Below are 22,557 nucleotides of genomic sequence, written 5' to 3'. Positions count from 1 at the left end.
AAGTGTGCTGAAGGATGTGATGGGATTCCTTTTAGAGGAATGAAATGTCTTTTTAGGTATGTTGGCTCATTTGTTTTTGCAATTACTTGTTTTGCTTTGGGACTTCAGTGGTTAAAAGATAAATGTAGCAATGGCAGGTTAAAGAGGAGTATGTTTTTTCATCCCTGCAAGAGCTATGACTGTGCTTTCAGATGAGCTGGATGAAAATCTGTTGTCCAGTACATGTGAATATTTTGGGCAATGTTGGAAGCACTGCCTCAGCAGCTTCGTTCTTAAGGGACAGGTTCAACTTCCAGTTTGTTTTGTTCTATGTTGACTATGGGAATTTGTTTTGGGGGTGGGATTTCTGCATAGTATTGAAAAGTGTGCCGAGATAGGGACATGCTGTACGAGTGTCCTGTTACTTAAAGGGCACTGAATGTTCATCATATTAAATAGAATTTCTAAACAGATGGCTATAATTAACGTAAAATACTAGAACACCAAATAGACTTGATACGTGGATGTAATTATTTCAGTGGTCCAATATTTTAGCATTAATTACATGTTAGCACATCCAACAATAGAATCGTAGTGAAGAGTTACTGAATTCAAATGCAATAGAGAGAGCACAGCTTTCTCAAAACAATTACCTTTTTTTCCACCACCGGAAAAAATATATATTGAAATGTGCCATTCAAATATCTAAATATTTGCATATTAACAAGCTGCTAGGATAGGCTTGCTCAGAGCCTTGAAGTGAACTAACAGGTCTCCAGGTTGCATAGAAAGTCAACATTGGTGCACATTGCAGTGCAGGGTGGGGCTGTTCTGCTCTCAGGTGAATGTGGATATGAGTCTTCCACCGAAGTTTTATGTAAATGATTTCAGTGAACTTCCCAGGCATGTTATCTTTTTCATAGAACTTCAGTTATGTAAAATGTGTCATTTTAGAACAGTCGTGTTTTTTTAATAGACAGATGTAGAAGACCTGGATGATACATCTGAACAGAGAATTTTCAAGAGAAAATACTTACTAACAAATCAATTTGAAGTTATTGCTTGCTTTATCCTTAAGTCTCATCCAAGATGTCAGGATTTTTGGTACATCAAATGTTTTCCTGCAAGTTTGCTGAAGTGGAGTTGCGTTGTTGTGTCAGGTAGAGATGTAAAAAGCAAAACTGGACAGAGATTGCTCTGCCCTTCTCGAGTGCTCTGATTGCGGAGGGAGAGGGAAGTGTTATAAGAGAGTCATGGAATTATTAAGGTTGGAAAAGACCAGTAAGATCATCTAGTCCAACTGCGTCACCACCATGCCTGCTACGCTGTGTCCTTAAAATAGTACTCATCTCTCATTATTAGTATCTTTTTGTGATACTCAATAGAAAACTATTAAACCTGAATAAAAACTTTTGAAGTACAGCAATGCTTTCCTTCTAATGAGGTGAACATAGGTAACGTTTTGTGCCTTCCCCATACCCTCCCCAGGCCCATTGTATAACCACAGTACTCTTAGAGCTGTGAAAGGTTGAGTTTAGATGAAATTGGAAGCTTACGCTCTTTCCATGCCAATGTCTTCCTTTTCCTACACTAAAGTGATATTTAATCCTGTGAGAACAACTTTAATGCCATTTATTGTGAATATGTTCAAATTCAACTTACTGTAGCCTACAGTAGTTCAGTTAATGAGCCTTTTTGTACAGTTACTAAACTATCAAAAAGTTGTGGTTTTGAATACGTTGATGTAAGGATTCAATGTTAGTCTGTAAAACATTGAAATGGTATTTTTTTTTAATTCAAACTCATTCTAAATTACCAGAAAGCATGTTTTAAATAATCTGTTATTTACTTACAGCTGCCAAAACGTAGTACAGTGAAATAATGGTCTTCTAGCCTGCTAAGCAACTGTCCAGCTTCCACAATGCCTGTGCAGGCAGCTCAGTGGACAGAATTTCTGTCCTGCCCAATCTGCTACAACGAGTTTGATGAGAATGTGCACAAACCCATCAGCTTAGGTTGCTCTCACACTGTCTGTAAGACCTGCCTGAACAAGCTTCATCGCAAGGCATGTCCTTTCGACCAGACTGCCATCAATACAGACATCGATGTGCTTCCTGTAAACTTTGCACTCCTCCAGTTAGTTGGAGCCCAGGTATGATTTAAACTGCTCTTTGTTTTGCCATCTCACGTTATTTACATTTACATGCCAATTGCAATACTTGTGCTGATATTTTTCCCGGTTTGGTCTAAGCAATGGCAAGGCTTTGGCTTTGTAGTGTTCTAAAGTCTATATATACTGTAAAAGAAACCATGCCATTTTCAGGACTGCCCACTTCTCAAAAAATGAAAATACTTCAAAGTTGTAAATGAATTCTGGTATGAAAAGACTCCTGAAATGAGACTGGAGAAAAATACTTATTAGAAGTTAGACAGTTACCTGTGACAGTAGTCACTAGAAAAGCAGACCTGCAGATTGCGCTCGTTTATTGTACGCTTTCTTGCAGGGAGTCTCACTTCTGCATGTCACACGTTCAGAGTAGCCAGCTGTTTCACTAAGTTTTAGAAATATGTATAGCTTTTTTAAAAATATGTATGATAGCTTCTCAGTTTCATTTTCAGATACTGGCTAATCAGGCCAGGAATATTCCTTGTTCTGTCTCATAGCAGTGGCAAAACAGTGATTATATAATCAGTACTACACTTCATGGAGACTAAATAAGTCTGTTTACCTCATGCCGATTCATATGCTTTTTCATAATACTCTGTCTATAACACCTGGGTGATGCACTGATATGCATTTACTTATCTTTTTAATGTTTTATCGCATGCTTAGATGAAGCTATTGATAATAATACTATGTTAGTGTTTTTTCTCAAATTCATCTTTTTTCCCCCTGTGTCTGCCTTGATCTAACAACATTCATTTTCCTGGGCTCTGAACTTCTAGCAGTGTCTTTCAAACAATTGACTGTATTGTGACTAATGTTCCTTCTATTTTCGTAGTCTGACCTTGTTACTCCACTTTGAGTTCTTGTACCAAGTTAAGTTTGATAGTTTTTCTCTTTGAAGACTTCAAAGCTATTTGTATGCCTATGTGCCTTTATGCTTAAATTACTTAACTTTGTTTTTGACTTTTTCATGTTATGTTCTTGCCAGTTGCAACACAACTTCCCTTGTTTCTCTGTAGTAAATCATGCTGGTCTTGTAACTGATCATCCTCACAGATCTTGTGTTCTTCACCTATCCTTTAACTACATTCTCCATCAGGTCTTGGTTATTGCTTTTTTTTTTTAAATCCTACTTTTGTTCTTAATGTGTTGAGTACTAACAAAAATAATCTTTCATTTGTGATACTTGTCTTTAGTCTTTTTTTGTTACTCCTTATCACATTCCACACAACTTAGGTGGGTCCTGTCTTTCTCTTCCCTAAGAAGCATTGCACATCTGCAGTGTTATGTAATTATGGTAGTGATGTTGTACCATCATAGGCTTATCATGTAGGTCACATGGGTACGTATAATTCTTTTTCACCTTCTCTTTGCATTTTTTAGGTACCTGATCATCAGACAGTAAAGTTGAGTAATGTAGGAGAGAACAAACATTATGAAGTAGCAAAGAAATGTGTTGAGGATTTAGCACTCTACTTAAAGCCATTAAGTGGAGGAAAAGGTAAGTCTCCACTGAGAACAGTGGAATTTTGGTGCAGCAGTTTTGGTGTACTTTTAACAGTACTGTGGTTTTAAGCACTGATTTTAGTCATCAGTGGAATAATTATCTCGTTTTTTGTAATAAAATTTTCTACCATATCTTATTCACACTTGTGACAATTGATTATTTATTTCAAGTTTACAAATACTTTTTTAATATTTAATAATATTTCCATGGGACTAACTTCTTTCTGATGCTGAACTTTCCTCAAAGGATGAGTTTGACGTCAGTTTAAGACACTAATTAAAGTTCTTTTTGCTGATGAGTTACCCGGAATTGCCCAAGAGAAATGATGATCCCTGTGATTAGAATTCAAGTCCTAGAGACATACTATTATACACTTTTGTTTGCTCTACCTAGATTAATTTGTCCAATTAAAAGCAATAGTTTTATCTTTTCTGTTTCTTTTGAAGGTGTTGCTAGCTTGAATCAGAGTGCACTGAGCCGTCCAATGCAAAGGAAGCTTGTGACACTGGTGAATTGTCAGCTGGTAGAGGAAGAGGGTCGAGTTAGAGCTATGAGAGCAGCTCGATCACTGGGCGAGAGAACTGTTACAGAATTGATCTTGCAGCACCAAAATCCTCAGCAGCTTTCTGCCAATCTTTGGGCTGCTGTCAGGGCACGAGGATGTCAGTTTCTAGGGCCAGGTACGGTATCTGCAGAGTCTGCAACATATAAATATGTACTTTTTCTTAACATGTGCAAAAAAAATCTTGGAAGCTTTTTCTGTGCAGTTGAAAGTGCCATGACTTCCATTTTTCAACTTTATGTAAGAAAGAGAGGGAGGGAAAGAAAGACTACATGTTAGTAAAATCTGCTTTCTAAGAAGGTTGGGGTTTGTTGTTTTTTGTTTTGTCTTTATTGACTGTTCATTGAAATTATGAGGAATTGATTGAAAACAGCTGGCGAAGAAACATGAATAAATCCACTTTCTTTATAGCCTGATACACAGTGTGACTGTAATACAGGCTGGTTGTACCGCTGCCTCTGATCAGATTTTGATGCTGAAGTGCCAATTTCTCTTGTTTATACTTGAGCTGTGAATAGATACTCCTTCTGAACTAGCAAATTTCCTAAAATATGTTCACAACGTTTTTTTTATTAGCGAAGTAAAAATAAGGAGTTGTGTTCAGGATGATTCATACATTTCTGCATATGGTGTTAATACATGGTAGCCATGCTGTTTTCTGGCAACATGTTTCTATTCCATTCTTATTTTTGTGTGCTGAAGCTATGCAAGAGGAGGCACTGAAACTTGTATTACTGGCACTGGAAGATGGCTCCGCACTCTCAAGAAAAGTTCTGGTACTTTTTGTGGTGCAAAGGCTAGAACCAAGATTTCCTCAGGCCTCTAAAACAAGCATTGGTCATGTTGTGCAGCTACTGTATAGAGCATCATGCTTTAAGGTAAAATACAAGAATTTGAAGTTTGTTACTGTGAACAAGTGCAATTCCAAGGAACCCTTCTTAAGATTAATCTTTCACCTGTAAAATGTTAAATAAATTCTGTTTCAATACATTCAAATGGTGTAGATTATACAGTGTAAAACTGACATGAGGTTATCTGATATTTAAAGATCCCTGCAAAAGGAACAAATGGTCATGTGTTGAATCAACTCTGTAATTACCTCTCATTACTAATTGTTGTCCATCAGCTGGAAACTCTCTCTCCTGAGAGAGGCATGAAATGTAACTGTAGGCACTCCTTGCCTGCTTCAGGAAGAAATAACATGGTTTATCATAATCATGTTTGACCTTATGTGGATTCAAAAACATAGCGGTTTTTTTCTGACAGATTGGAGGTTTCTTGTTAAAGATGTGTTTATGCATCATTGTTCATTAGGTGACGAAAAGGGATGAAGATTCTTCTCTGATGCAACTTAAAGAAGAGTTTCGGAGTTACGAGGCTTTGCGGAGGGAACATGATGCCCAAATTGTTCACATTGCCATGGAAGCAGGACTTCGAATATCACCAGAACAGTGGTCTTCCCTTCTTTATGGTGACTTGGCACATAAATCTCACATGCAGTCCATTATCGACAAGGTTCGTCAAAGGGCTGGTTTTAGTACCTTTTGGTATTTGACTCTTTGTTATAATAAAAGTCCAAGAATCGCTTCAGTTGTCTTTTTGTCTTAGGTGTATCAAATATCAAGTAAAACTAAAATGAAAGCTTTTTCCTACTGTAGTATATTCTTCATATGAAGACATTTTGTTTTTCAGTAGTTTGTCTTGTGTCTTATGATGAAGCTTCATAGGGCAGATTCTGAGTTGAGAAATGAAATTTCTCTCCACTGATACTTGCTGTATGCCATCTGAGGACACTATATATTGCATTTAGGAGCCAATGCAATGGAAATCTTCTTAAAATTGATACTTCACAGTTGTAGGATGAAACACACTAACGCTAACTTTACTTTCAGCTCCAATCTCCAGAGTCTTTTGCAAAGAGCGTGCAAGAATTGACGATCGTCTTGCAGCGCACAGGCGATCCTGCAAACTTAAACAGGCTGAGACCTCATTTAGAGCTCCTGGCAAACATAGACCCAAATCCAGGTAAGCAAACAAAGTTGTTCTGTTTTATTTTTTTTAAATCTCTTCACATCATTAATATCACAGCAAAGTAAATGATATAAGATGATAATTTTTGTTACTGATTTCAAAATTCCAATTAACGTAGTGCTATCATAAAATCTCCTTCAGGATTCTCTGAGCTGTACCCTACTCCTTGATGTTTTGGAAAAAGTTCTGTTATCTATAATTCCTTTGAAGTTATTGACAATGACAAACCTGCTTTTAATAATTTTAGATGCAGCATCTCCAACATGGGAGCAGCTGGAAAATGCAATGGTGGCTGTAAAGACGGTGGTACATGGGCTGGTGGATTTCATTCAAAATTACAGTAGAAAAGGCCACGAAACTCCACAGGTTACTATATTTCATTGTGTAATATGTCTTAACGTACACTTAGTGAAATATGCAGCTCTTAAAAATTACTGTTACATTGAACTATTTATAGCCTTTTCTGTGGAATAATCAACAGTACTGTTATCTGCTGTATTCTGGTTTTGAAAACAACATTCCCAAATATGGAATACAGCGGGGCTTAATGCACTGAGATCCATACAAAAGCATAATGCCTAGCTCACCAACAAGCAATTCCTTAGTTTTTCTGATGAAAGACAGTTAAAAAATATGTGGAATATGTTTGTATGTGTATTTTAAGCCTATTTTTGTGTTTGTAAATCGAATATTTTGTGGTTTTTTTTAAGCCACAACCAAATAGCAAATACAAAACAAGTATGTGCCGAGACCTTCGACAGCAAGGGGGATGTCCAAGAGGAACCAACTGTACATTCGCTCATTCTCAGGAAGAGCTTGAAAAGTGAGTATTAGAGATTTTCAGTTTAAATCCAAGCAGTTACCTTAGAACTTTGAAAATTGTTTCTAAGGTGTGTGTATTCATTCTGAATGATGCATTAATCTCTTGAAATTACAACTCTAACATGAAGTTGAAGGTACAGTGGAGAAACATCTATCAACTAATTCCAGTTCTGTTTTCTATTTTACCTGTATGAAGTAAAGTTTTCTTTTCTGAAACTGATCCTAGACTCAGTATCTGTTAGGGATTGGATATACCACTAACAGGGAGAGAAAATGTTAATTATATTTTAATTGACTGAGGAATTAACTGAGTTATTTAGGTAATATGTAACATACACATTCTTAAGGCTGTTTTCACCCAGTTCTCTTTCCAGAGGACTGCACAAGCAGATGCTCCACTAGAAGATGATCTTTGGGCACAAGGAGAGTGCTGATGTTCTACTTAAGTTAGGCTGAACTGTTGAAAATAGCAGTGTGAAGTCCTGTAATTTTTGGCTATCATGTTCATCTCAGTCTCTTACTAGTTTTACAAACACATTAAACTGCACAATAAGCACTTTTTAAATCATCTGTCTTTTGTGTGTTTACATGTTTGTTTGTAGATATCGCTTGAGGAACAAAAAAATCAGTGCAACAGTGAGAACATTCCCCCTTCTAAATAAAGTTGGCGTTAATAGCACCGTCTCAACCACTACAGGAAGCGTAATTTCTGTCATAGGAAGCCCTGAAGCAACAGTGAAGATGGTGCCAAGTACTAATGGAATAGCTAATTTAGAAAGTGGTGTTCCCCAATTGATCCCTCGCTGTGCAGACACCTCCCTAAGAGCTTTGGAGAACACCAAGAAGGCAGGGAAGAGTGGAGCCAATGGCCAGAATGTTTCTGGATCCCCTACAGAATCACTACCTGAAAAGTAGGTAACATTTTTTCGTAATAGCTAAGCACAATGTTTTCTCTTAGATTATAAAGGCAAACAAGCTTGTGAATCATAAATAATAGATATTGAATTCTGGTCCTTCTGTGCAATTGTTGCTTACTGGCTGCAGACTTGCAAATAGTACTGCAGTGAGAACTATCATTATACAAAGTTTAGATTCAAGTTGGCAGAGCCAGCACCAGTTGTTTTAGCTGTTAAATAGTACTACATGATATAAAATTGTAAATTTCTCCCTGTATCTTCTATTTTACTGATATCTAACAGTATTGGGTTATTGCATAAAACAAAAAACTTGCATTCAAAAATGGACACTTCCTGTAAGAAAGAAGAGTACATGTGGTGCTTTTTAACAAGAAAAATTCCTTTAATCCTGGAAACCTTCCACTTTTGGGATTTTCCCTTAAAATTGTTTTGGTACTTCTCCATGAAGCACTGATTCTCTAAACTTTTCAAACCCTTTGTCTTTGCTAGAATACATTTGCAAGTGTTATGTAAGGTTATGAGTAAATCACAAAACATTTATCTGTGCTTTTGAGTTCTCTTGTGAGAAAGTCTGAGATTAAATAATTTGGGGTGTTTGTGGTGCTAAAATTCTAGAGGAAATAACTTCACCTAAATTTCCACATTACGTACAAGTGTGTACATGGAGAGATGATTAAATGAAATACATAAAGATCTGTTCAATGATTTCTTGGTAATCCTTTTCAGTAAAATTGGTTCTCCACCCAAGACTCCTGTAAGCCAGGCAGCAGCTACCTCAGCTGGTCCTCCTAATATTGGAACAGAAGTTAATTCTGTGCCTCCAAAATCCAGCCAGTTTGTTCCCAGAGTACCTGTTTACCCTGCACATTCTGATAACGTTCAGTATTTCCAAGATCCCAGAACTCAGCTGTCGTATGAAGTTCCACAGTACCCACAGACAGGTGAGCACAAGACTCTGCGTCAAGAGTAGGTTTGAATTTTCATCTAGATATGCCTGCATGTTCTGTAGTTAGAAATAACTTTTATTTCAGTTTTATGGATTTTTTTTTTTTAAAGACGAGCTGAATCTTCACTCAGTGGAGTAGTCTTCCATCCCTGATGGCAGGGACCCATAGTCAGCTCCCATTATTGATGGTTTTTGCCTTTGATTGCTGTATATTATGCAACTTGTACCTCGGTATACTGAATTTGAACCATATGGTCTCCCATCTACTTTTTTCTTTGTTACATTGGATTGCATTTCATTAGGCTTGATCACCTCATGCTCTGTCCATGGAGGATATCCATGGACAAGATTCATACCCAGATGAACATTGAACGTTCAATAAACAAGAGAAATACAGTACTGGATTATGTATTAGGAAAAATTTTTTTCCTGCTCTAGGCATTCAGAGTCCTGAAGGAGAGCAGTGTTTTCATATACTGTGAGACTCATTGTACTTGCTTAGATGTTTTTGAAAGTTTTCAGTTATGTTTTTGGGTTTGGTGTGCATGTTTATATTCGAACTATTATGAGTTTGCTCTAGCATCAGATCATTCACAAGTTATCAGAAGAAATGATAGAGGTGTTCAGACAGCTCTTTCCAACAGGGAGTGAATGAAGTGTGAAACTGTCATTTAGAAACCTTTGAAATTGCTTATCTTTATTTTTTTTAGCAATATGGTTTTCCATTTTAGAGGTGCTATTTTACCTTCATGTATAAAGAAGTGTAAAATGTTGACTTCTTAGTTACATACATAGTTAAGCCATACTATATGGGAGCAGTGGCAGAGAAGCTCTGTTCTCCAAATTGGGTCAAGCTGATAAAGGATCACTGCTACATCTGGAAGTATGGTTGACATATAAATTTTGTTCCAGAGAGATTATAGGGTTGATAGTGAGATTTTTAGAACTGTGCTGCACTTGATTCTCTAAAGATACTTAACCACACTAGTTACAGTTATAGAAGGTGTAAAATTCTGGGTTATTTGTAATCACATGAAATATACCTCTTTCCAATTTTCAAGGATACTATCCACCACCTCCAACAGTACCAGCTGGCGTGGCTCCTTGTGTTCCTCGCTTTGTGAGGTCCAATAATGTTCCAGAATCCTCCCTCCCACCTGCTTCCGTGCCATATGCCGATCATTACAGTACGTTTCCACCTCGAGATCGACTGAATTCTCCTTACCAACCTCCTCCTCCGCAGCCGTATGGACCAGTTCCTCCTGTCCCTTCTGGAATGTATGCTCCAGTTTATGACAGCAGGCGCATCTGGCGCCCACAGATGTACCCACGGGATGATATTATTAGGAGCAATTCTTTACCTCCCATGGATGTGATGCACTCATCTGTCTATCAGACATCATTACGTGAGAGATACAACTCTTTGGATGGGTATTACTCTGTGGCTTGTCAACCTCCAAATGAACAGAGGACTGTGCCTTTACCAAGGGTAAGTGAAAGCCAGACAGGGAGGAGGGATTAAGGCTTAATCCTGAAAGTTGTTACTGAAAATATGATAAGTAATTAGTATTGACCTCTTTTGTTGGGTTTACAGAGGTCAAGAAATATGTCCTAGACAGTCTTTTTTTTTTTTAACTGAATAAAATTGGCCTGTAATGTTGATTACTATTATCTGGATTAGGACCAGAACCCTTCTGTCTCTTGAATTCCTGTACAGGTTGTTTGAATGAACTATATATTTAAGATTTGAGTTACTGTACGTGAACCAAGTTCTCTTCCAAATCCTTGCAAGAATCTTCTAGTGATATCAGTGGAAGAGAGCATGTTTTCCAAATATGCCCCCTGCAGGTATTCACCTTCTGGTGAGAGTATCATAGGGTAAACAGTTCTGTGTTTGTTATTGCTAGGAGCCTTGTGGTCACTTGAAGACTGGGTATGATGAACAATTACGACGGAAGCCAGAACAGTGGGCACAATATCACACACAGAAAACTCCTCTTGTATCATCAACCCTTCCTATGGCAACACCATCTCCAACACCACCTTCTCCTCTCTTCAGTGTAGATTTCAACACAGAGGTGGGAAGCCAAGGAACTTTATTTTCCCTTCCTGTTTCTGTAAGATGCCATTTAATATCTCTAGTAAAGATTTTCCATCTGCCATCTGTTGTTCAAAAAATTATTTTAGTCTTTTAGTAAGAACAGAGTAGTATCTAACTACGAATGCATTCAATTTGTAATAAACTAATGGTAAAGATGATTTCCAAAAAAACTTGAAGGAAGTGATTCAGTTTACTCATTAAAGGAAGCATAACTCTACTGAACCTTCCTTGTGAACCTCCTAGACTGTTTTGTGTTTTTTTTTTTGGTTTGGTTTGTTTTTTTCCAAAATAGGGAATGACAGTTCTTTTCCACCAAGATGGACCATTTCTTTTATGTTCCAGTTGGCATCATGGCATGATGTGTAGACCAAATCAACCTTATCCTGGAGAACATACACCTCTTAGAAATGACAAAATACATTGGTAGAACAGTTCTGTAAACAATAATGAAAATTTAACAGAAACTGTTTGCTTTGAGGAGGAAAAAGAAAAAAAACAATGATGCAGTGTGTATTTTTATGTTACTTAAATGCAGCCAAGAAATTCTTTGAGAACTACTGTACCAAATGCCCTTTGTAGATTGACTGTTTCATTGTTGAGATTTGAGATGTTATGTGGTGATTCTTCAGAATAGGTCTTGCAAGGTATCTAAACCTGAAGTGAGTGCATTAAAGGTATATCAGATTTTGAGTCTTCATCCAGGTTGAAGTGTTCCACGTCATTCTTCTGTCACTGGCTTCTACCTTAAATAAAAATGCATGACTTCCTCTGAATTAAATTACCACAGGTAGCTGCGTGAAGAAACCTGTCACTAATATAGCAACGCTGATTTCAGCCTCTTATCTTGACAAGTCAGTTATTTGTACTGGGAAAGTCTTGACAACTGTCAGCTGAACTACTAGTTTAAAATCTGTTTGTGAATTGGTTTATGGTTCCCCCAAGTCAGGTCTTGAACGTTGGTATAGTTCCTTGATTCACTTTGAAATATTTTGATTAAATAGCAGTAATTGTTTTTTTTCTTACCTTAAGACTGAATTCCTTTTTGTATTATTTACTATCTATTTATTCCTTTTTCTGCAGTTCTCTGAGAGTGTCAATGATTTGAGTGGAACTAAATTTGAGGAAGATCATCTCTCTCACTATTCACCATGGTCTTGTGGCACTATTGGCTCTTGTATAAATGCTATCGACTCAGAGCCCAAGGATGTGATTGCCAATTCAAATGCCGTGTTAATGGTAGGAGTTTTCTGCATGTTACCTCATTAATGTAATGATACTTACATGCTAAAGTATCTTCTGTTTGATTAAACAAGCCTTTTTTGATAGCTAATATTTTTGATATCTTAGTTCAAAGTAGCCCAGCCCATATGAAATTGTTTAGCGTATCTCTTTCTAGTTCTTGTAAACTCTGGTTACATCTGTGACAGGATGTAATGCAAGGAATAAAACTGGCAGACATCTGAAATGACCATTTTAATAACGTCTCCGTAAGTCAAACTAGGAGCCAAAATGTTTTGAGTAGATGATTTATAAATTGGTAAGACTTATTAATTTTGAATCTGCTTTGTAATTGTTGGAGTGATGGGATAAAAGCTTTTTGACTTCTCAATCCCATCTCTCTTCATGCATCATAAATAAGTGTTTTTGTGTACATGTGTATTTACAGTTTCTGAGGGATCTAAAGTATTAGTCTCAGAATACATTGCACTGACAGGACTGACCAGTTGATACTGCCATTGTGGCCATTTCAGAGCAGGTGTTTCCTCTGCAGAAACACATTTCTTATGTGGTTCAAGTGAAATTGTCCATGCTGTAGGAATGAATTGCTGGCCTTTTCAGGATTCTAGGATTTACTATGCTGCTATTGTTTCAGTGAATCTTTAAAGTTTATACTAAGAGCAGTGTACACTTTTCTGAAATGACATGAAGAAAGCTGAAATACTGTGGACTCAGGGTAATTAGCATGCATTTAATGTTGTCTGCTTCATATTCCAAGTATCAGAGCTATTTTCCTAGACTACACCTCTTACTTATTCTCCTCCAATAAACAATTCAATGCCAAGGAATCTATGGAGGGGGAAAAATATAACTTAATGATAAAGTATTGGTTTGATTTCCGTAAGGAGGAAAAATACTTTGAGAAACAAAAAATACAAGATATGAATCGTAGCACACAGCTCCCTTTTGGAGGAGTAAGAGCTCGTGACTTTAGAGATTTTCTGCTGTATAGTCTAGCAGGTTGCCTTCGCATTCTTTGAAAGAAGTGTAACCAAGTCTCATCACTTCTCAAGCCTTTTTGGTACTATCTTCAGATATAGGAGATAGTACTGAAGGACCTTGAAGCATAATGGAGCTCTTTTTTGCCTGGAGGCACTGGATTGGAGGAGCAAAATTGTTTCTTCTAATTTTGACAGTAGTGTTAAAGGGCAGTAGTTTAAAGCACTGTGGCCCATCTTGTCTCTAGTTGAACAGATTTGCAGTATTGTATTCAACAACAATAATCAGAAAGTCATTGACATACTGAGTCATCCAAATGACCTCAAAGAAGTCCACTTATCTCTTTGTGTTTCCTAAATATGTAGGATTTGGACAGCAGTGATGTTAAAAGGAGAGTACATTTATTTGAAACTCAGAGAAGGGCAAAGGAAGAAGATCCTATAATCCCATTTAGTGATGGACCGATCATTTCCAAGTGGGGTGCAATCTCCAGGTCATCCCGCACGGGTTATCACACAACAGATCCAATTCAGGCCACTGCTTCCCAAGGAAGTGCAACTAAGCCCATCAGTGTATCAGGTACAAGTACAGGCTTCATACTGACAATATGGTGTATATTGTGAGCATTTCATCCAGTTTATACTTAATACAGCAATGGAAATGTGAAGAACTAAGAATACCTGTATACCCTACTTTTAAAGAATGGAGAAGGTAATGAGCTGTATCTTAAATGGTTGCAGATTATGTTCCTTATGTCAATGCTGTTGACTCAAGGTGGAGTTCTTATGGCTCAGATTCAGCATCATCAGCACGTTATGCAGAACGGTATGGACTTTCTTTATATGTTTTCTGTAGCTTGCTAATGTTTAAAATCCTGAATACAGTTAAAACAAACAAAAAACTCCTAATAGACTTTAAAATTAAAATAATGGGCTTTTCTGTCCAACGTAAAGTCTTGGAAAACCTATCTCAAAATGAGTGGGAGTCGGGCACTGCCAATCTGTCTTGCCCAAGCCTGTGATCTTGAGTAGTTTCCCAGGTTTTCTTGTCGTACCTCAGGTGTTTACTTCATATAATGCCCTGGGACACTGCTAATATGCCCCCCTGCCCCGCCTTTGCCTTGAAGAGCTTGTTACCTTAGTCACCTAGTTCGTCCAAAAAACTAATAATGATAGGCCAACAGTCCTTTTGGATCCTTTGATTTAGAGTATTCATTTTCAATTCCTGATTTTTACCTTTTTTCTCTCAAAGGGACAGATTCATAGTTACAGATTTGTCTGGTCACAGAAAGCATTCCAGCACTGGAGATCTATTAAGTATTGAATTACAGCAGGTAAGATCAGATAAACCACGTACTTAAATAACATTAGTTTTCTTGGTATAATCTACAGAAAGTAGTAATACTAATAAAATGATTGCTGAGTTACCTAGACATCAGTACTGGAACACTCTTTATGATTCATAAAGACAGCCTGTATGAGCTGCTCCATTGACATCAGTAAGGCTGTTTTTGGTAGAAAGTAGCGGGCTTGATAAATGCCAGCAAATGCAGGACAGAACAGATGTTGGACATTTAAAGAATACATAGTTACATGTCTGAAGAGGGAGCTGTTCTTTTGTGAATTCTATTGCTGTTTGCCAAAATGTGGTTTAAGTGTAGCTGCAGGTAATTGCTTTGTTTGTTTGTTTTTCCATAGGCCAAAAGTAACTCATTATTACTTCAGAGAGAAGCAAATGCACTAGCCATGCAACAGAAGTGGAATTCTCTAGATGAAGGCAGTCGACTTACCTTAAATCTTTTAAGCAAGGATATTGATTTGAGGAATGGTGAGGTAAAGCAAGGGGTGATTGGGATGAAACAAATCTTTGAGATTTATATGCACACAGACGCATTTTTTAATTCTGATGCTCCAAAATACTTGTCGAACATTTGGTGCAAGTTAAGTTGCTGTTGTTGTTGTACCCGGTTATTTCTGTAGACGAAGTAGCTGGACTGGCTGTTCTGCTACTCCAAGCATACATTTAGAAAGTGGAAATGTGACCATCTATTTTAGTGTGAACCTTATTCTTTGCTCTACTTGTATGCGTTAAAAATCTAAATCTTAATGAACTCTACAGAAATTTCCATTCTGGTATTCATTTTCTCTTTCAGTACTTTGCTAATAGATTTTGCTGTGTGTTCTGTTTTGTCTATACCTGAAGTTCTATTTGTTTTGTATCGTTTAGCTCTCCCTGTGTCATACAAATGTTGTGTCCTAGAAACACACCTTCTGTTTTCATTTTAATATGTGACTGTTTTGGGAAGCAGGTGAAAAGCCAACTTGATATTTACAGAAAGTATTTCATTCTTTCAGACTGATTATAGTGAAGACTGTGCCGATACAAAGCCAGATCGAGACATTGAATTGGAGCTATCTGCTCTTGATACAGATGAACCTGATGGGCAGGGTGAACAAATAGAAGTAAGTTCCAAAATGCGTGTCTAAGAAAGGTCCTTTGATCAGTTATTAAAAAAAACTTTTAACATTTTTCTTTATAAACTAGTAGGTTATGTTGATAGCAAAGCCTTTTTTTCTTACTTTCTGTAGTGATATCAAGCATTTCTCTTACTTTAACACCAGGGGTCTCATATTTCTTATTCAGATACCTGGCTGCTGACACTACCTAAGTGCTAAGCTGTTGGAGTTCCTTGTAATTTCAAACAGTTGATCAGCATGGAATCTAGATATAAATCATGATCTTACCAGGAATCTGCCTCTTCTCATGTCAGCTTTAAAACTGTGAGAAGATGGAGATGCTTAGAGAGCTCCTGAAATACCTGACGAGGAGACCATACCTACAGCTAGGGAACTTGTTGAAAAGGTTTTGTTTGAATTTCAGCCTGTTTAGGAATTCATAACTTATAGCATACTACTTCTTTTAAAAAGCAAAAACAAACCAACCGAAAAAAAAAAAAAGAAAAGAAAAACGACCTGTGTTAAAGATATCTGATGTGATAGGTAAAAGTGAAGCATCATGGGCTCTCCTATAACAAAATGCAATAGATATTCCAATCATATGATGGAAAAATAAGGAGTCTAATAAAGAAACTCCGTTTGATGTAGGAGAGCATAATAGGAGAATATAAAACTAGTAGCTACATTATCAATAACATTTTTCCTTCTCTCCTTTAGGAGATTCTGGATATACAGCTGGGTATCAGTTCTCAAGATGATCAGCTGCTCAATGGAACAACTGTAGAGAATGGGCATCCACTAAAGCAGCACCAGAAAGAATCTATGGAACAGAAGAGACAAAGTTTAGGTGAAGACCTTGTGATTCTGTGAGTGTTAGACAAAACAGCAGTGTCTGCCAGTATTAGACAAACAAAAGCAGCAAAATAGTTGTGTGTTTAAGGATGAACCGCACACCTGTTCAGACTTGGGTTAGACATCTGCACTGTGTATACGTGGTGAAGTGAGAAGAACCTGTTAAGAAGTCAAATTAGGTCACAAATGCGAAAGTCATAGAATGGTACCATTGTTTGTATGCATTGCTGTAATCATATGTGCTGAAAGAGGTCACAGCTGTTAAAAACACCTTTCATGTACTCAGTAAGCAAAAAATCTGAAAGTATTTTTATAGTTACCAGAAACTTAGAGAAATTCCAAAAGGTTGAGTTTCAGACTGTTTGCACAAATCTCTATAGAGAGGTAGTTTTAAAAATACACTATTTTAGGTTTATATGTTCCATAGTTTTTAATGTATAATGCAGTCTTTGAAAATGAGGCAGACTGCATTTAACATCCTGAGCATACCTTTCCATAGTAAGATGTTATTCCTGTTTCTAAAAATAAGTTTGTCATTATTTATTTAATGCACAGAAATTCAGTTCTGGATACTTGTGCATGTACTTGTTTAATATTTGTGTAACTTATTTTTCTCCTCAGGGAGGAGCAGAAAACAATCCTGCCCGTAACTTCTTGCTTCAGTCAGCCGATCACAACATCTGTTAGCAATGCAAGCTGCCTGCCCATCAGCACATCAGTCAGTGTTGGCAGCCTCATTTTGAAAACTGCTCACATTATGTCTGAGGATAAAAATGACTTTTTAAAGCCTGTTGCAAATGGCAGGATGGTTAACAGCTGAAAGGCATTCATCTTTCCAGCTTGTGACCACACCGTGGAAGCATTTACACTAGCTTTTTATATATATAATATATATTATATAATGTATATTTTTTTTAAAGAATAATATTGGGGTCATGCATTTCCTGTGGACTCTTTGATACTTCAAGCCCCTCTCGCATTAGCATTCTGAAGAAAAAAAAAACTTACTTTACTAGGGTAAGGCGTTCACTTTCCACAGATGAATGGAATTTGGACATTGTTTTACTTAAGCTTAAAGCAGCTTTTTATGAGTTTGTAGCAATCCGGTGCGGTATCTGAGCCATTCTTGTTTAAAATGGCTTCTGTAGAAAACTAACAACTCAGTTATTTAAACTAGCAGGATCCTACGATGATACATCTAGTGAAAGGAAGACTAACTTATTTGTCTCTATTTTGTTTCATGAGAGAAGAACTTGTCTTGTTGCAGCTGCTTTTTCCTTAGTTGTGGAACTTTGCATGGAGTATTGTTTCCTGATTGAAGACTGAGAGGTGGGGATTTGGACTTGAGACTTTTTACAGGGTTAACACACCATTAGCTTTGCACTGCTGCGTTATTTGCAGGTCTGTGGTGCAGTGCTTTGCTGCAGCGTTTTGTTTCCATTTCCCCCCCGTGCATGCACATGCACACACACACACATACACATACACACACAAACACATTTCTGCTTTAGTACTGTAGATATACACATACACAGGCTACTTGTCCAAGTAAAGTTACCAGAAGTAAACCAAGTGCCTAAGTCCTCCAGCTAACATTCTAGGTATTGATCTCCCAAGTTATACACGAAACAATTTTCAACCATATTGAGAAGTTATGCACTAATGTAACAGCAGTTTGTTCTTTTTTTATTAATGGTTCTCAACCTGCAGATTGTAGAATCCAGATGACTTGGCAAAAAGTATCAGGTGCTCTTTGCTTTCCTTTGAAAACCCTGTACGTAGTGTTTGCACTGACTAACAAGATGGTATTGCTGTTTTTGTACTGTTTTGTTTTTAATTTAAACTAAATATTGGGAATTTAAGGCAGTTATTACCTTTTATTTAGTGTTGTTAATCATAATTTTATATTCAGGTTTAATTTTTGCTTGTTCAGTGGCAACTTATTTTCAAAGACTTTGAAAATACAGTAATATAGCATTATTTGACCTTTAGAGCTCTGAAAAGTGTATGAATTTATGCCCTGTTAAGATGTGACTGAGAATCATGTTAGACGTGTCAGCTGAAGATAGATTTTTTTCATAAATGCACACAAAGTAGAGCCCTGGGCATATGTTTGTTTGGTTTTTAAGAAGCTTTTAATCAGCTTTTTTTTTTTTTGAAAAGAAAGCAGGACTCTCCCTCCTGATGATTACCATCTTGTTTGTCCTCTTACTTTTCTTTGTGACAAGTTTTACTTTTTTGTTTGTTTGTTTTATTAACTTCTGTGAAGTTGTTTACTCTGAAAATTGTACTGGAATATTTTAAGCCAAGCTGATCTTTCACCAGGTGTACTGCATGTAAGGGCTTTTCCTGCTAGCAAAATGCTTAAAGAGGATCATGTTACTGGTCGTCTGAGTTGTTATTTTACAAAATCACAGCTATGTGGTCGGGTAAGATTTTGATAACTGTTTTGTGCACGTTTCTGGGGGGTGGGGGTTGGCATTTCCCTGAGGGTTACTGATTAGACTAAGTAAATATTGGTGTTTGATATCTCTCCTAATGAACCTGTCCATGAAATAATTATGTTGTAAATATACCTGAAAATCCAAGGGTTAGTTTTGATATTCTGGTGTCAGTATGGAAGATCTTACACATCTATTTAATACTCAAATGTTAAGGAATGTATGTAGAAAAAACAGTCAAGTAGTCTTTTAGTTTCCTTTGGCTGTTGCTGTACCTTCCTATAGCTAGTGCCACCTCATAGCTAGGGTTAGATTGATGCTTTGTTTCACTTGCAACTCAAAGTGAATGGATACAAGAACCAGACCACCTTTGTCACCTTAACTTATTTCCTATTGATGTTAAACTTAACTTAGAATGTTAGACATAAATATGATTGTTGTATATTTTATACCAAGACCATTCTGTAAATATGAATTTATATTACTTTTGAAATGCTTCTGAGATACTATTATTTGCTGTACAATGTAATTCCAAAACAGATATGCAAACAAGTATGTCTCTTTCATGGATATTTAAACAGTGAGATCTTCCATGTTGAAGGTGATGTAATTTTTTTAAAAGATTTTTAAATTTTAAATTGCTATTTTGTTACAAAAATAGAGAAAATATAAAGGTTTGAGAAGTCCTTATTTGCCCTCAGGGAAAGAGCCCTCTGTGCACCAGAACTCCACAGAACATCTTCAGCATGATCTGAGGGTGAATATATACTACATAAATTGATTGTGTATTTACCTTAACTTTTTAATTTTAAAATTGCAGTTTTAAAAACTTGGTTGTGCTCTGCTGGAGGGGGATTGGAATAAGCTGCTTACACACATTTGCCTGTTTGTCCAGTGAAGTTACATAAGCCTAACATATTCCTGCCAACCATATTGGCATATATAAGAACAAATGTATCTATATACTCTTGCCTGCAGCAGGAGGTCCCATGATATAGTAGTTCTCTAGGATGACCATATACTTCATATGGAGAGTTGGTTCTTAACTGAGACTAGTTATTTTCTTGAATTTTTTAATGTAGAGAATGACAGGCAAAAGAATTACCTGGGCATTTAAATAGCATGCCAGCTTTTGTCTTACAGTTTAACACTGACTGTGTGATTTTTGCCATGAAACTATGCCCTCCAGTGCCCTGACAAGTAGAAGCTACAGGTGGGAACCTATAGTTCTGGCTTTCTTCCTTGGCGGAGTTTCATCCCTTGACCCTATGAACAAGTATGTATTCATTTGTCTAGTTGCAAATCAGGTGCCTTTGGGCTATGGAAGGGCTTACTTTCTGACACTGAGATATAGTTACTAATTTTTGTGCATTAGTAGCAGTGGTTCCCATTTAGGTTTTGGCCTAAGATACCTTTGCTGTCAGGAAAAAAAAAAAGGCCCATAGCAGACTGGGGAAAAGAGATTGGCTCTTTTGCTTTGCTTGGACAAGCGTTTTGGGTTTGTTTGTTGTGGTTTTTTTTCTTTTGTTTTCCCCTCTTAGGGGTACAGCAGGGATTTCACATGCAAGAGATACAGGAATTATTAGTATCTAAGTTAATTGTGTTGCCTCACTACCTGGATTCATTCCTTGTTTTGCCTCATTTTCCACATAGGTCTTAATAGAGACTAATGCTTGTGCTGGGAGAATGCTTGTGTGAAAAGTAATTATCTGTACATTCTTAACATATAATTATAGCAGAGTGATAGCCCTGCTACTGATATTTTGTTCCTGTAAACAGGTGACAAGAAATGAACCTTAGTGTTTATGCAGATTTTGCATTGTAGAATGTATACTAGACCCTTCAAAGGAAAGGTTAGACTCTTTGCAAAGCAAACTGGCATTGGTTCTTGGTAGTCTAGTACAGGGATGCTGAAGTTTGACACTTGATTTAAAAACAAAAAAAAATGTACACAGCTGATTGTTAAATAAGCTCTTAATTGCTCATTGTAGACGTCTAATCTGGCAGGTTTTAATGCTTTGATAACACGATAGTGTTATTGCACAGTTTTAATTATCCTGTGCTCAAGAGCTGAATGCTGTTCTTGTATAATAGTGTACTGGGCTGGATGAGGTACAAAGCAATGCACAGTGGTCGGAAACAGCTGAGGAAAGAACACTTAAAATAACTATCTACACTCAGAGTAGTTCCAAACATGTTTTTGTTTGCTTTCTTAAAGCACAAGTTGTCAAGTTGTATCTGTTGCTGTACATAGACACTGTATGCCAGCAGCTCCTTGATCATCTTTGTGAACAGGTTCTTCATTATTATTAGACTTAAAGGAAGATGTTGAATTTGAGAGTGTAACAAAATGAGAAATGATCGAATTATCTATAGTATGTAAAAGTCCATTCTTTATGTTGTAGTTTGATCCCTTCTGTTAGGCAGCTCCCTCTCATTGAGGGACCTCTTCTGCAAGCAGAACACAACAAATGTGCTTTGGAATGACCAAGTTTTCAGGATAACCGAGCAGTGCTTTGGCAGCAGGCAGCACTGTGCGTCTCTTTGCTGGCAAGGGAGCACAGCGAGGGAAGGGAGATGTCGGTGACGGGGGAAGCCAAAAAGGAATCGCTGACATTCCCAAATCCAAACGTAGCACTGCACCTCCAGTCGTAATCGAGGCTGAACTCGAACAGAGCCTACGTTTCTCGCTGCCAAAAGCCAGGGTCGTTGCCCAGAGCCCATTGACTTACCCAGAGTAGATCTCCGTGAATCCGAGGCATGGGATGCATGCATTTCGTAGCTGGGCAAGCAAGTATATTATACGGTAGTTGTGATACAACACACGTGGCTTTGATTTGTACTGCACATCCCCACTGTACAGCCACTCCGAAGTATCGTGGTTAGCTTGCAGCATCTGCTGTCCGCATTTATACTGTTTACTGCGTATTCTTTTCCCTGGAAGTTTAAGGAAATTTTTTTCTTGTTGCATCGATTACATTTTATAAATTTGCTTAGCTGGAAAGTTTGGGAAAAGAGGCCTGTTTGTCAATTGTACAACCGATTGTGAAGCTCTAGTGTGAATATTTTTACGTCTGTATTAGACATTTTCTTTGCAAATCTATTGTTCGATTGAAATGTAAATGAAATAAAAGATGGTGTACACCCATCATGTATAAAGCAGGCACCATCGCTACGATGGATTTAATGCTCATTTTTATGGCGCATTCTCAGCTTCTATTTAAAACTATAATTTAAAATCTGTAAAATGAAATGGGGTTATATGGGGGAGTAAATTCTATTCCGTTTATTTCGGTTTGAGTTCCCGACTCGTCTGTTCCCTCGTGTTAGAGTAGGGGGGCCCCGCGCGGGGCGGCCGTGCGTGTTTGCTGTAGCACTGAAGTGAAGAGGTTTTAGCTTTGGCTGGTCACAGAGTAGAGCATCATGGTTTTCAGTGTTTGAGAGAATCGATTGAAGAAGTTTGCAGTATTGACATGTATTTGCATGCACAAATAAAAATTATTTGTCCACCTTAACCGCCTCCGTGCGTTCCACCCAGCGCCGCTCCCCGCCCGCCGGG

At 37.3% G+C, this 22,557-nt stretch overlaps 1 protein-coding gene and 1 non-coding gene across 7 annotated transcripts in view; both read left to right on the top strand.

Annotated features, from left to right (window-relative positions):
* RC3H2 (ring finger and CCCH-type domains 2) overlaps positions 1–22,513 on the top strand; it is a 28,409-nt gene extending 5,896 nt beyond the window's left edge. For 4 of the 6 annotated variants that reach the window (XM_004946005.5, XM_040649130.2, XM_046901830.1 and 1 more), the window contains exons 2-21: positions 1,835–2,131; positions 3,530–3,647; positions 4,100–4,333; positions 4,918–5,093; positions 5,530–5,730; positions 6,108–6,240; positions 6,494–6,612; positions 6,957–7,069; positions 7,671–7,979; positions 8,712–8,926; positions 9,993–10,420; positions 10,839–11,009; positions 12,113–12,268; positions 13,615–13,828; positions 13,990–14,074; positions 14,501–14,582; positions 14,947–15,081; positions 15,604–15,711; positions 16,423–16,571; positions 17,179–22,513. In XM_004946005.5, coding sequence (XP_004946062.2) covers positions 1,901–2,131; positions 3,530–3,647; positions 4,100–4,333; positions 4,918–5,093; positions 5,530–5,730; positions 6,108–6,240; positions 6,494–6,612; positions 6,957–7,069; positions 7,671–7,979; positions 8,712–8,926; positions 9,993–10,420; positions 10,839–11,009; positions 12,113–12,268; positions 13,615–13,828; positions 13,990–14,074; positions 14,501–14,582; positions 14,947–15,081; positions 15,604–15,711; positions 16,423–16,571; positions 17,179–17,377 — 3,576 coding nt within the window. In that variant the 5' untranslated portion in view covers positions 1,835–1,900 and the 3' untranslated portion in view covers positions 17,378–22,513. Of the gene's footprint in view, positions 1–1,834; positions 2,132–3,529; positions 3,648–4,099; positions 4,334–4,917; positions 5,094–5,529; positions 5,731–6,107; positions 6,241–6,493; positions 6,613–6,956; positions 7,070–7,670; positions 7,980–8,711; positions 8,927–9,992; positions 10,421–10,838; positions 11,010–12,112; positions 12,269–13,614; positions 13,829–13,989; positions 14,075–14,500; positions 14,583–14,946; positions 15,082–15,603; positions 15,712–16,422; positions 16,572–17,178 lie in introns of those variants that run through there. The other 2 variants (XM_004946006.5, XM_046901831.1) reach the window with 2 other exon arrangements.
* LOC112530005 lies at positions 5,904–6,019 on the top strand. Its single transcript, XR_003071042.1, has one exon. It is a non-coding gene; the product is annotated as a small nucleolar RNA SNORD90 (small nucleolar RNA).
* Positions 22,514–22,557: the final 44 nt, after the last annotated feature.

This window comes from Gallus gallus, chromosome 17, assembly GCF_016699485.2.
Source record: "Gallus gallus isolate bGalGal1 chromosome 17, bGalGal1.mat.broiler.GRCg7b, whole genome shotgun sequence".
NCBI lineage: Eukaryota > Metazoa > Chordata > Aves > Galliformes > Phasianidae > Gallus > Gallus gallus.
The sequence above is the reverse complement of the archived record's forward strand: the minus strand, read 5'-3'. Positions and strand labels throughout refer to the sequence as shown.